Genomic DNA, 14,011 nt, shown 5'->3' with positions numbered 1-14,011 from the left:
GGCCAAACACACACGTTAAGCTCTTCATGGACCTTCTCAGGTATCTCCCTCTGATTCTTAAGAGTAAAAACGATACAAATCACCGTTTCATTTAACGACGGACACGTTCAACGACACACGGAGTAGTCACGGTATTAACCACCGTGGCAGGAGGGCAGAATTGTTGTTAGTTTTCGTGGTGGTGGTAGGGGGGGGGGGGGGGTAGAGGGGTGGATATTAACGAGACAACCAGTGGATTGGGTCTGCCTTAAGGGGGGGGGGGAGGGAGCGAGGATTGTATATTCCGAGCAGGTCCGAGGTCTTGAATCCTGCTTGCAAGATGGATCCTCATACTACATCAATATCATGTCATTAAACAGTAGCGAGATATCATGTCATTAAACAGTAGCGAGATATCATGTCATGTTGCAGCAGACTAGTTGTCATTTTAATTTTCATCAGAGGGCAATCCATCCTCGACTCAAGTCCATTCCATCCTGCGGTCGACCCCACAGACACATTCATAAATGTTAACATGCTGTTCATTAAAAACAGGAATTTTCTCAAATTTAAATGAACAAATCCACAAAGGGCGCAACGAGGATTCGAACCTACGTCCGAGAACATCCCAGACGCTGCCTTAATCGACTGAGCTACGATATTTACCATGTCGTAGCTCAGTCGATTATGGCAGCGTCTGGGATGCTCTCGGACGTAGGTTCGAATCCTCGTCACGGCCCTTGTGGATTTGTTCATTTGATACATCACGCTATTGTGATTTCTGTGTGTAGTGAAGTGTTCTCAAATTTAAATTAATATTATAATATATTAGCATATTATTCATATATTGGTATAGGTTAGGTTAGGTTAGGTTAGGTTAGGTTAGGTTAGGTTAGGTTAGGTTAGGTTAGGTTAGGTTAGGTATTTAAGTTCTGTTGACGATTATTTGTATTTGTAGTACGTGGGTGAAGCATTTACAGCGTTGTGGTTCGAACAAAATTCGTCAGTGACGCACTTGTTCCGGAAGTGTTCGAACAAAATCAGTTGTGAGTCGTGTGTAAACCGCTTTTCATTCATAAACAGGGGGTTTGACGGGTGCATGGAATCACTTTTGGGTCTTTGTTTGGAGAACGGGCTGCAATTACCAGCCCGTCCTCTAAACAAAGGCCCAAAGTCCATTCCATCCACCCGCCAAACCCCCCTTTTTATGAATGAAAAACGGTTTACACACACGACTCACAACTGATGACGTCCGAACACTTCCGGAACAAGTGCTTCACAGACGAATTTTGTTCGAACCACAACGCTGTAAATGCTTCACCTACGTACTACAAATACAAATAATCGCCAACAGAACCTAAACACATAATCTAACCAGTGCCTAAGTATGCACAATATGCTAATATAAAATAATATTAATTTATATAATGAGAAAATTCCTGTTTTGAATGAACAGTATGTTAAAATTGATGAATGGGTCTTTGGGGTCGACCGCTGGATAGAATGAACCTGGTCTGAGAACGGGTTGCAATTACAAATAAACGCCAAGAGAACCTGAACACCTAACCTAAACTAACCTAAGTTAGGCATAACTATTCAACACATTTTACTATGAATAACATTAACTTATATTTGATAAAAATAGAAACATTGAGTACGCTATGCGTTAAAATGATTGAACGCATCTTTGTTTCAGCAGCCGTCAGAACGACTCTAACCTGTGAATAGGTTGGAACCTAATCAACTCCGAACTATACAAAGAATTTTAAAGAATAATACAGTAAAGTTATATATGAGAACAAACCTATTTTAATACACTTTACGTTAAATTCATGAATGCGTCTAGGGACCTCGCTCCCTGGACGCATTCATAAATTTAACGTATAGGGTATTAAAAATAGATTTGTTCTCATATATAAATTGGGAGGGGGGGGGGGACAGAGAACAGCTGCAGCTTTAACGAGCCTACACTAAGGACAGGTTGTCCACGTATTACAAAAGCAATTTTTTTTTGTCTAATTGCCAACGGAACCTAAACACCTAACCTAACCTAGGTTAAGTTATTCACCCAATTATAATTTATAATGTCAATTAATGTTCGAGAACATATCTAATTTGATTACTCCATTACTCATTTTCACCCAGTTCATTGGTATCAGTTCCTTTATTTAGTTCTTTCAGTCAGTTTCCTCAGTAAGGTCATTTTATCTCTGTTCCTTTCTTTCATTTCTCTCAGTTTTTGTTATCTTACTTCCTTCTCTCTGTTTTCCTCTCAGTTCATTCACTCATTTCCTCTTTCTCTCTCTCTCTCGGTTTCTTCAATAAGTTTCTTACTCAGTTTTTGTCAGTTCCTTCACTCAATCCTTACACCCAATGCCTTCCCTCAGGCACAAAGAACATGATATATCGTATCAACGAGAAAAATCACTAGGAGCTGAGAGCAGGATTCAATCCTATGATTTGGGTACTCCCAATCCTTATATTTTTCCTTCACCCAGTTTTTTCACTAATTTGTTTCCTTTCACTCAGTACCTTCAACCATTTATTTCAACCAGTTCTTTCACTCAGTTCAGCTAGCAGTGATTGGAGTTTTGAGTTCATGGGGTTCATAAGCGCGTGTGTTAACATGCGTAACTTTGCGTGTTTGTAAATAGTCGTATCATACCGTATAAACATGCGTATCTTTGCTTGTGTGTGTGTGTGTAAATAAGCGAATCTTAGCGTATTATAATGAGATTTAAGTTTTTTTTTTGGATGAATGCAAGGTGTGGATTGTTTGTTCATTGTGTATTAAGTATTTAAAGAGACGATGATTGATTGATTGATTGATGAAGATTAAGCCACCCAAGAGGTGGCACGGGCATGAATAGCCCGTAAGTGGTGGCCCTTTCGAGCCATTACCAGTATCAAAAGATGATACTGGAGATCTGTGGAGGCGCAACTGCACCCTGCGTGACGGGAGATGTCTCCCGGACCAAGTGGTGACCAAATGGTGAGTTGCAATACGTGACTGAAGACATTATTCCTGAGAAATTGAAGAGGCGACGACGTTTCGGTCCGTCCTGGACCAGTATGGAGTTGATAATGATCCAGGACGGACCGAAACGTCGTCGTTTTTCCTTTTTTCTGATGTGTGGTGTGGATATCGTATTAAATTTTTAATCTTCCGAAATTAAATGTATAATTTTTCTTACTATGGGTTGCTCTATTTATTACACACATTTGTGTTTGTAATATGGTTGTGTATGAGATTTCTCATGACATTTACGATATAATATTTCTCATATAATATTCCGATATACTACCGAAATACACCTGGTACAAAGGCGACTATATTTAAACATATGTATTACCGTATGGAAGCCAGGGAACGTTTCCTGAACAGATATATACATATATATATATATATATATATATATATATATATATATATATATATATATATATATATATATATATATATATATATATATATATATATATATATATATAAATATATACACATCTGCCAAATATCGACCATGGTTGAGGTAAGGAGATGGGTTCTTGTACATGGTGTTTATTAAATCATTTTTAAAGCTTGCTACGTTCGTGCCAGAAGTTAGGGTTTTTTTTTTTGCAGTTCCCTTCAGTCCTATGCTTGCCGGCTGTGAGTGGGAGTCCGCCACTCTCAGTGGTTTGATGTAGACATAGATCATCAGCTCTTTTTAACGACCCTGAAAAAAACAATAAGACAATAATATTTTCATTAGATTTTATTTTTTTTTGGCTTTGCAGTGTGCACGTTGATAAATAAATAAATATATATATGTATATATATATATGTATATATATATATATATATATATATATATATATATATATATATATATATATATATATATATATATATATATATATCTTTCCAAAACAATGAATACAGGACATATTTTAGCATGTTTTTAAAACAGGGATGTTTTGTTATGTGACAATTAGAGGGTTTGTGAGTTAGCATCGTATACCATCTGGATTGCATGCCGGAATGTTCAGGTCCTTTGTATCGGTCCCGCCAGCTCCCTGAGTACATGCAGAGCCTGAAGGACCAACTCCAGGAGGAGCTCAAGTCGAGCAGCAACGACAGGCGAGCCATGCTAGAGGCGGAGCTCCTACGGCTGCATGAGGACCGCCGACGGGCCCTGACGGAGAAGGACAAGGAGAGGGATGGTCGACTTCGTCGTGAGCTCGACCGTCTTGCGTCCTCTAGTTACTCCGGATCGCTCTCGCTGAAGCAGAGGTTTGTTCCACCCATCCCGGGAAAATGACCAGTTTGGGCTGCCTTTTTATCATTTAGTTTACCCCCCATTGCTAACTATTTGTTTTTTAAGTAGTAAAAGAACATAGCAACTATTTGGCTTCGATTCAGAAGGACCGGATAAAGAATAGAGTGACTAAACTGGTCCTTTGCCCTTGCTTAGAATTGCCACGCTTATAAATCTTCTCCTCCTCCTTATCGCCAAGCTGTTTCATTGCCAGTCTCAGTCGGCTGCTGTACTTCGACTAGCAAGACGAACTGGGACCTGGAGACTACCTTAATGAAGCATGCTTGCTCCCTTCTCTGTCATGCTTGCAAGCTAACTAGGAGGTAGACACGCAACTGAGACATATAACCTTCACTCTGATATCCTGATGTAACACGTCAACAGGACTTCTTTTAAGGATTCTTCCTTGCATAATGGACACCAGCGTGTCTCAGCGTGAGTGTCGACCTTCAAGCACAGTGCCGAATCAGGAAATACTAGTGGGTGTGCTTCTCATACCGCTCCAAATTGAGTGAACTTTCACCTTAGAGCAAATTAGTGTCGTAGTTCAGCTTCCAGAGACGGCAGTGTGTGTGTGTGTGTGTGTACGTGTGTGTGTACGTACCATATAATATGCATGTGTCATTTTGTTTTCGATTTTTAGAATGGAAATTCAACGTCGTCTGGGCATGACTTCTGGCACGAGCAATACCACGGGGTCGGCCAACTCCTCCCCGAGGAACCACCGCCGAAGAGGCCACCGACGCCAAATGTCGGACCCAAAGATTTTCTCCTCAGTCTCGCCCATTAAGGAGGACAGGGATATGGAGAAAGAACTGGAGAGAGTAAGTTCTGACACAATACTGGAGCCACACAATAGGTTACTAAGGCCATGTAGAATGTCGCGGCGTCTTTCTCCTGTTGTTCTCATCATTCTGCAGTTCTCAAACTGTTGCACTTGTCGTTCTCGTGTTGCATATTTGCACATTAAGAACTCGTTAAGAGCTTACCGTACTCTTTGCCTCCAACCTAACTACCTCATTCTGTCTTTAACAGAGTTCTGGAGGCAATGCGAAACCTTTACAAAAAACTCATATTTTCCCATACATTTTTGTATATTTGTCTAGAAAAGCTTATTAAATAATGAAATAAGGTGTGTGTGTGTGTGTGTGTGTGTGTGTGTGTGTGTGTGTGTGTGTGTGTGTGTGTGTGTGTGTGTGTGTGTGTGTGTGTGTGTGTGTATTCACCTAGTTGTGTTTGCGGGGGTTGAGCTTTGCGCTTTCGGCCCGCCTCTCAACTGTCAATCAACTGTTTGCTAACTACTTTTTTTTCCACATCACACACACACACATACCAGGAAGCAGCCCGTGACAGCTGACCTAACTCCCAGGTACCTATTTACTGCTAGGTAACAGGGGCATTCAGGGTGAAAGAAACTTTGCCCATTTGTCTCTGCCTCGTGCGGGAATTGAACCCGGGCCCCAGAATTGCGAGTCCTGCGCGCTATCCACCAGGCTACCAGGCCCCTGTAGTGTGTGTGTGTGTGTGTGTGTGTGTGTGTGTGTGTGTGTGTGTGTGTGTGTGTGTGTGTGTGTGTGTGTGTGCTCACCTATTTGTACTCACCTATATGTGCTTAGCGGGGGTTGAGCTCTGGCTCCTTGGTCTCGCCTCTCATCCGTCTATCAGAGCAAGGCTTTTTGAGACTATTACCCACTAAGCCCTACGACACAAACATGAGAAACATTCTTGAGCAATTTGTGGAATATGTCTCTCTCATTCTCTCTTTCTCTCTCTCTCTCTCTCTCTCTCTCTCTCTCTCTCTCTCTCTCTCTCTCTCTCTCTCTCTCTCTCTCTCTCTCTCTCTCTCTCTCTCTCTCTCTCTCTCTCTCTCTCTCTCTCTCACAATTGGAGTGAAGAGACATAATGGAGCAAATTACACAAATTGAGGGAAATTTAGAATAACATTAATACGAAAAATTTGCTATATTTGAGAGAATACATTAGACAAACTTAAAATATAAGCTAGAAATACGCAAGGAAGCTCGCTAAATTGAGGAAAAATGTCATAACCAATCTTTTTAACGGAAAGATCAAAATTTGTGTTGCCTTTGATATGCAAACCATTCCTATCCTCCACCCTATCCTAAATCCTTACCCATTCCGAGAGCTACATAGTCGTAATGGCTTAGTGCTTTCTCCTGATAACTACCTTACCTTACAATTATTTAGACAGACCCAGAAGCTCCTTCATACATATACATGAAAACGTGAATCAGGATGGCACCAATATCCACCACGGGGGGTAGAAAACAGTCTCCATACACAGACACTGCGAGGAAATCTGCAAGTTATGGGGGACTTTAATCTCGACGAAATTAACTGAGGAATATTAGACTCGAGAGAAGAGACATGGAGACGAAAGCTGGCAGAGGTTGGATAAAGCCACTTCTCCACACGACATGCCAAAGTGAAGACATACACAAGGGTTTAGATCAGTAACTAATGCTATACCAGATCTTCCCATAGAAAGATGGGAAGATGGAGCTATATTTATCCATTAAATATCCATTTGATATATGGAGCTTCGAACTTCAAGTACCGATGGAAGTCAGTGACTGCGGCGAATTAGTTTTTGAACATCTTGTGACATTGAGATCTTGAGGTTATCTTGAGATGATTTCGGGGCTTTTTAGTGTCCCCGCGGCCCGGTCCTCGACCAGGCCTCCACCCCCAGGAAGCAGCCCGTGACAGCTGACTAACACCCAGGTACCTATTTTACTGCTAGGTAACAGGGGCATAGGGTGAAAGAAACTCTGCCCAATGTTTCTCGCCGGCGCCTGGGATCGAACCCAGGACCACAGGATCACAAGTCCAGCGTGCTGTCCGCTCGGCCGAGATGTATAGGAAGATGGAATAGCACGAAGGAGGACGATAGTACACCTATAGAGTGTACTATCCTTGGGTCAGAAAACTCAGAGAAAAAGACAAAATATTTTACATTTCTGTGTTAAGGTGTTTACTCAAGTTCTTTATGTTCCCTTGTTCATGTTTAGTGTTGGCCTCATTGACTTTAAATTACTATATTACTCTATGCTCTCTTATGTTCCAAACAAAATGTTATGAAAAAAAAGAGTCCTGTGGCTCTTCTAAACTACGTCCTGTACCTGGTTGATACCTGGTTGATACCTGGTTGATACCTGGTTGATGGGGTTCTGGGAGTTCTTCTACTCCCCATGCCCGGCCCGAGGCCAGGCTTGACTTGTGAGAGTTTGGTTCACCAGGCTGTTGCTTGGAGCGGCCCGCAGGCCCACATACCCACCACAGCCCGGTTGGTCGGGCACTCCTTGGAGGAATAAATCTAGTTTCCTCTTGAAAATGTCCACGGTTGTTCCGGCAATATTTCTTATGCTTGCTGGGAGGACGTTGAACGTATTTCCATTCTGTTATTAATGTAAATAAACTACTTTACTATTGCTACAATTACTGACCCCAATATTGTCAGTCAATTCCTGTCATCCATAAGTATTACCTTTATTGCATTCATTTCTTATTTTCCATGAACGTTCTCACTCTGTTAACTTACTTTTTGTCTTTAGTATTGTCTTACTCCCTCACCAATTTCTTAATTTGTTTTCTGTTTTTGCCCGAAACGCTTTGCGTAATAGTGGCTTCATAGATTGTGTAGCTTCTGTTCCTACAACTTGTACAATACTTCTATGTCCTTTAAACACACAAGTTCACTTTATTAAACATTGTATTGTATTGTATAGTCCACGAAAATTGAAAGAAACACATTCAAACTACCCTTAATTAAGAGACTGAACAATCAAGACGAGCCAGATCTTTTTACACGTGAAGACAAAATAGGAAAGCAAACTTGTATGAAAGAAATACATAGAGTCGAAATGAATGAAAATTTTTATAAAACAGAAAGCACCGAGTATATGTAGGAATTAGGAAAAGGGGTGAAGAAGCAATATGAGAATAACATAGCACCAAAAGCCAAGAACTGACGTAAACTGCTGCATAACTACCTCAAGATAAATATGTATATCAGAATAACAAGTGATCACGCTACATGAAAGAGAAGGAGCTCACACCAAGAATGAAATGTTTACAAAGTACTCAATAAAAATTTCCACCCAGATTTCAAGCTGGAACTTGACCTACCCTTAGACTGGAGGAAGTGGGAAGGATGAAAGCCACAGATGAAATTCCAATAATGAAATTAACTCTAGCATATACCTGCTTCTTAGGGTTCTGGGAGTTCTTCTTCTCCCCAAGCCCGGCCTGAGGCCAGGCTTGACTTGTGAGAGCTTGGTCCAACAAGCTGTTGCTTGGAGCGGCCCGCAGGCCAGGTTTGACTTGTGAGAGCTTACCTTGAGGTGCTGGTCCAACATATGAAACATTGTTATGAACTCTTACTTTAGTATTCAACTCTTCAGTGAATAAGGGAGAGCTGCCAGTTTGTTAGAAAAGAGCAAATATGTTAGGCATAGTTATGTTTGAATAGGCTAGGTTAGATTATGCTAGGTTAGGTTAGGTTAGATTACGTTAGGTCTTGTTAGATTAGGTTATATTATGCTAGGTTTGGTTAGGTTAGGTTATCTTGTCAGATTATGTTGAATTAGGTTGGGTTAGGTAAGGTTAGATTAGGTTAGGTTAAGTTACGTTGTTGACTAAACCACACATCAGAAAATGTAGACACGGCAACATTTCGGACCGTTCATGACCATTATCATGTCGTGAAACAGCGGATGGCAGAGTTCGTCCGCACCCTCCTTCAGCAGCCATGGTGAGAGTAGGTCTGGCCCCCCAAAGATTTTGTCCACCTCTTCCACAGGGATTACAGTGTCATCCAGTATTTCCTCGGGCCTTTCATCTTGCAATCTTGGTCTTTATGCTGGGTCTAATGTAAAAAAAAGACCTCCTGACCTCTTTTGTTGAGTTCCTCGCATACCTCCTTGTCATTTTCTGAGAGCTTCCCTTTTGTTTTCTCAAATCTGAGTTCGTGGTCAGGCACTATCGTTTTTAACAGTGTGTGTGTACTTACCTATTTGTGCCTGTAGGATGGAGCTCTAGCCCTTTGAGCTCGCTTTTCTAGCCGCTGGTTGTCCAGTGCAATGACTCCTTCTTGAGATTCTTGAGATGATTTCGGGGCTTTTTAGTGTCCCCGCGGCCCGGTCCTCGACCAGGCCTCCACCCCCAGGAAGCAGCCCGTGACAGCTGACTAACACCCAGGTACCTATTTTACTGCTAGGTAACAGGGGCATAGGGTGAAAGAAACTGCCCATTGTTTCTCGCCGGCGCCTGGGATCGAACCCAGAACCACAAGATCACACGTCCAGCGTGCTGTCCGCTCAGCCGACCGGCTCCCTGACCTAATTTTCCTATCATACGTGCTTTTAAAGTTGTGAATTGTGTTTACCTCTACACCCTGCTCTTTTAGGTCATTCCATTTGCTCACTAACCTTACACTAAAATAAACTTTATAAAATCTCTATGACACATCTGAGTTTCAAGCTTCCATCCGTGCCTTCTTGTTCTATTGATATTCATTGTAAACATTTCCTCTCTTTCCACCCTGTCATTCCAAAGTATTTTATACGACTGTATCATGTCCCTCCCTCTACCTCCTCCTTTCTAGCGTCGGCAGGTTTAGTTCCTTCAGTCTCTCTTCATACCTCAACCCTCGCAACTATGGGATGAGTCTCGTTACGAACTTCTGCACCCATCTGAGCTTCCTTATGTTTTGTTTTTTAGATGAGGCTCGACGATGAGGCGGCATACACCAAGACTGGCCTCTCATAGACGGTATACAGTGATCTAAAGGCCTCCTTATTCACGTTTCTGAAGGATGTTATAGCTTTTGCCAGACAAGAGTATGAGGCTTAGGTGTGGATTTGTTCATAAGGTTATTCTATTTTATGTGACCCTCTGGAGTCAGGTTTGGTGCTGTGTTCACTCCCAGGTCGTTTTCTGTTGTCGTTATAGGGAGGTAGTTTCCCGCCATCGTACATTGGCCTCTCGGTCTCCTGACTCCTGGGGCCAGATTCACGAAAGCACTTACGAACCTGTACATCTTTTCTCAATCTTTAGCGGCTTTGTTTCCAATTATTAAACAGTTAATAAGCTCCGAAGCACTAGAAGACTGTTTATAACAATAACAACAGTTGAATGGGAAGTTTTCATGCTAGTAAACTGTTTAATAAATTTAACCAAAGCCGTCATAGTTTGAGGAAAGATGTACACATTCGTAAGTGTTTGCGTAAGTGCTTTCGTGAATCTAGCCCTTGATCCTATTTCCATCACCTTACACTCTTAGAGCTAGATGTTCATGCTCTGTAGCTACCTAGCAGTAAAATAGGTACCTGGGAGTTAGTCAGCTGTCACGGGTTGCTTCCTGGGGGTGGAGGCCTGGTCGAGGACCGAGCCGCGGGGACACTAAAAAGCCCCGAAATCATCTCAAGATAACCTCAAGATAACCACTCCATGGTAGCTGGCATTGAGCTCCTCAAAAATTTCTTTATAATTTTCTGTATACTAGCCTCCCCTTTTTCGTAACCAGGTCATTTACTGTCATTTTCCTTCTTATATGGCTATATTGAAGGTTCGATTGGCTCGTTGCTTTGGAGGCAATATACTTTTCATAGTTTCTTTCTGCCAATCTTCTTATATTTATGTAGTCATTCCTGACCCTCTTTTATCAATCCCGGTTTATCTCTGTCTTTTGCTCTTCTGTGTTTCCTCCGCTCCTTCCTGCTCTTAACTTTCGCTTTCTTGCAGTCTATTGAACCACAGGTTATTATATTCGTTCCAACTTTGTCTCTCTTAATAGTGGCATGAGTCCCTCTTCTACCACTTTGCCCTTAGTTTGACTTTGTTCATCATTTTCTGGACTCAATTTTTTCTCTAAGATCCTTTTCCTACTGCATACTTCCCAGATACTCTCTTACTTTCATGTAATCCCCTTTGTTTATAGTCTGGCCTCCGTTTTCTCTGACTTCTCGTTTTATCGGCACTGTTTTAAGTTCGTGTGTGTGTGTGTGTGTATGTGTGTGTGTGTGTGTGTGTGTGTGTGTGTGTGTGTGTGTGTGTGTGTGTGTGTGTGTGTGTGTGTGTGTGTGTGTGTGTGTGTGTGTGTGTGTGTGTGTGTATCCAGATACTCCACAGTGCTATACAGATAAGCTACAGTGCTATACACATAACCAACTGTGCTATACTGATACTACACAGTGCTATTCAGATACTCCCCGGTACTATACAGATCCTCTACCGTGTTATACAAATAACTAGCTGTGCTATAAAGGTACTGCACTGTGCCATACAGATATTCCTCTGTGCTATCCAGATACTCCACAGTGCTTTACAGATCCTCCTCTGTGCTATTCAGATATTTATTTGTGCTATACAGATATTTATCTGTGCTATACAGACATTCTACAGTGCTATACAGCTACTCTACAGTGCTATATTGACGTTCTACAGTGCTATACCGCTACTCTACAACGCTATACAGCTATTCAAATAACTCTCTTGGTTGAACTAACGCATTTCTCCTTGTTAATAAGGTACTGTAAGTATTTAAATTTGCTTTGTTTTAACGCCTAAGTGTTATACAAACATATATTTGTGCAATATAAACTTTGGTGCTATTCAAATTTTTTTTTGGTGCTATACAAACTTTCCTTTCGAGTTATACAAACTTTCCTTTGTTGCTATATAAACTTTTCTTTGGTGATATACAAACTTTCTTATGGTGCTATATGAGAATCTTTTTGGTAAAGGTGTGCTCATATGTACTGTGTAAAACATATATATATATATATATATATATATATATATATATATATATATATATATATATATATATATCGTACCTAGTAGCCAGAACGCACTTTTCGGCCTACTATTCAAGGCCCGATTTGCCTAATAAGCCAAGTTTTCCTGAAATAATATATTTTCTCTAATTTTTTTCTTATGAAATGATAAAGCTACCCATTTCATTATGTATGAGGTCAATTTTTTTTTATTAGAGTTAAAATTAACGTAGATATATGACCGAACCTAACCAACCCTACTTAACCTAACCTAACCTATCTTTATAGGTTAGGTTAGGTTAGGTAGCGGAAAAAGTTAGGTTAGGTTAGGTTAGGTAGGTTAGGTTGCCGAAAAACAATTAATTCATGAAAACTTGGCTTATTAGGCAAATCGGGCCTTGAATAGTAGGCTGAGAAGTGCGTTCTGGCTACTAGGTACGACATATATATATATATATATATATATATATATATATATATATATATATATATATATATATATATATATATATATATATATATATATATATATATATATATATATATATATGCGAACAAGCCTGAATGGTCCCCAGGACTATATGCGACTGAAAACTCACACTCCAGAAGTGATTCGAACCCATACTCCCAGGAGCAACGCAACTGGTAACTACAGGACGCTTTAATTCGCTTGACCATCACGACCGGACATAAGGAAGTGATAGCCGAAGCTATTTGAACCACTTCCCCGCCGGCACTCGGATGGTAATCTTGAGCAGAATGAGGTGATTTGATAACATGCTATGCCCAAGATTACCATCCGAGTACCGGCGGGGAAGTGGTTCAAATAGCTTCGGCTATCACTTCCTTATGTCCGGTCGTGATGGTCAAGCGGATTAAGGCGTCCTGTAGTTACCAGTTACGTTGCTTCTGGGAGTATGGGTTCGAGTCACTTCTGGGGTGTGAGTTTTCAGTCATATATATATATATATATATATATATATATATATATATATATATATATATATATATATATATATATATATATGTTTCATTGAATATGACCGCATATTCTGTATTTATTATTTTCTGGTTTAGGGCTTCTATCCCTCTAACTATTTTCTTAGCATCAGGGCTTAATTGAAATAGGAGTTCTCCAAAACTCATTTTCGTACTTTTAAGGTGAAGAAAAGAAGTGATTTACTATAGAGTGTATTACACTTATTTGTATAATTTGCACGACGTTTCGAACCTCCATGGTTCATTCTCAAGTGAACAGATCTTAAAATACTAGTTGATTTTATACCCGCATTAGGTCAGGTGATAATATAATGAAGATGAAAACATGGGGGGATACATAAGGGATAAACATAGGGGCTGCAGAAGGCTTATTGGCCCATACGAGGCATCTCCTATCTAAACACAAAGATTAATCCAGTGTAATTGGCCTGTTATGTTGGACATTGTCTTCTGTGTTGGCATCGATATGTTCTTGTCTTGTCCTTACTCTCATGGTGGGTAGAGTAAATAGTTCCGTGATTTGGGTGTTCATGGTAGGTCGCTCTATTCTTATGTGAATTGCCTCAAGAATTTGTAATCTTCTTGAATCTTGGGTTTTGTCTATTATGCAAGTATTCTTGTTCAACATTTCTCTTGTTAGAGTAATGTCATGGGCTTGTCTCATGTGATTCCTAGGGGCACCAGATTGAAGATGGCATGTCAAACGCCTCGTCAGCTTGGTCGACGTCATACCTATGTACTTACATTGAAGGTTACATCCTTCGTGGGGGCAAGTGTACATGTATACAACGCTTGACTGCTGTAGAGGGTTCTCCGTCGGCTTCGGGCTGTTTTTGATAAGGAGTTCGGAAGTCTTCTTGGTTTTGTAGAATATTATCAGGTTTATGTTTTGGTTAGGAGTAGTGCTTTTTACTCCTTTACGGATTATTTCTTTCA

At 40.6% G+C, this 14,011-nt stretch overlaps 1 protein-coding gene across 1 annotated transcript in view; it reads left to right on the top strand.

The window, feature by feature from the left end:
- Positions 1-14,011, top strand: part of LOC123768007 (histone-lysine N-methyltransferase 2D) — a 263,037-nt gene that overhangs the window by 204,118 nt on the left and 44,908 nt on the right. The window contains exons 19-20 of the mRNA XM_069306790.1: positions 4,032-4,252; positions 4,921-5,101. Coding sequence (XP_069162891.1) covers positions 4,032-4,252; positions 4,921-5,101 — 402 coding nt within the window. The remainder of the gene's footprint in view (positions 1-4,031; positions 4,253-4,920; positions 5,102-14,011) is intronic.

The sequence above is a fragment of the Procambarus clarkii genome, chromosome 58 (assembly GCF_040958095.1).
Source record: "Procambarus clarkii isolate CNS0578487 chromosome 58, FALCON_Pclarkii_2.0, whole genome shotgun sequence".
Taxonomy (NCBI): domain Eukaryota; kingdom Metazoa; phylum Arthropoda; class Malacostraca; order Decapoda; family Cambaridae; genus Procambarus; species Procambarus clarkii.
This window is presented reverse-complemented; position numbering and strand designations above follow the sequence as displayed.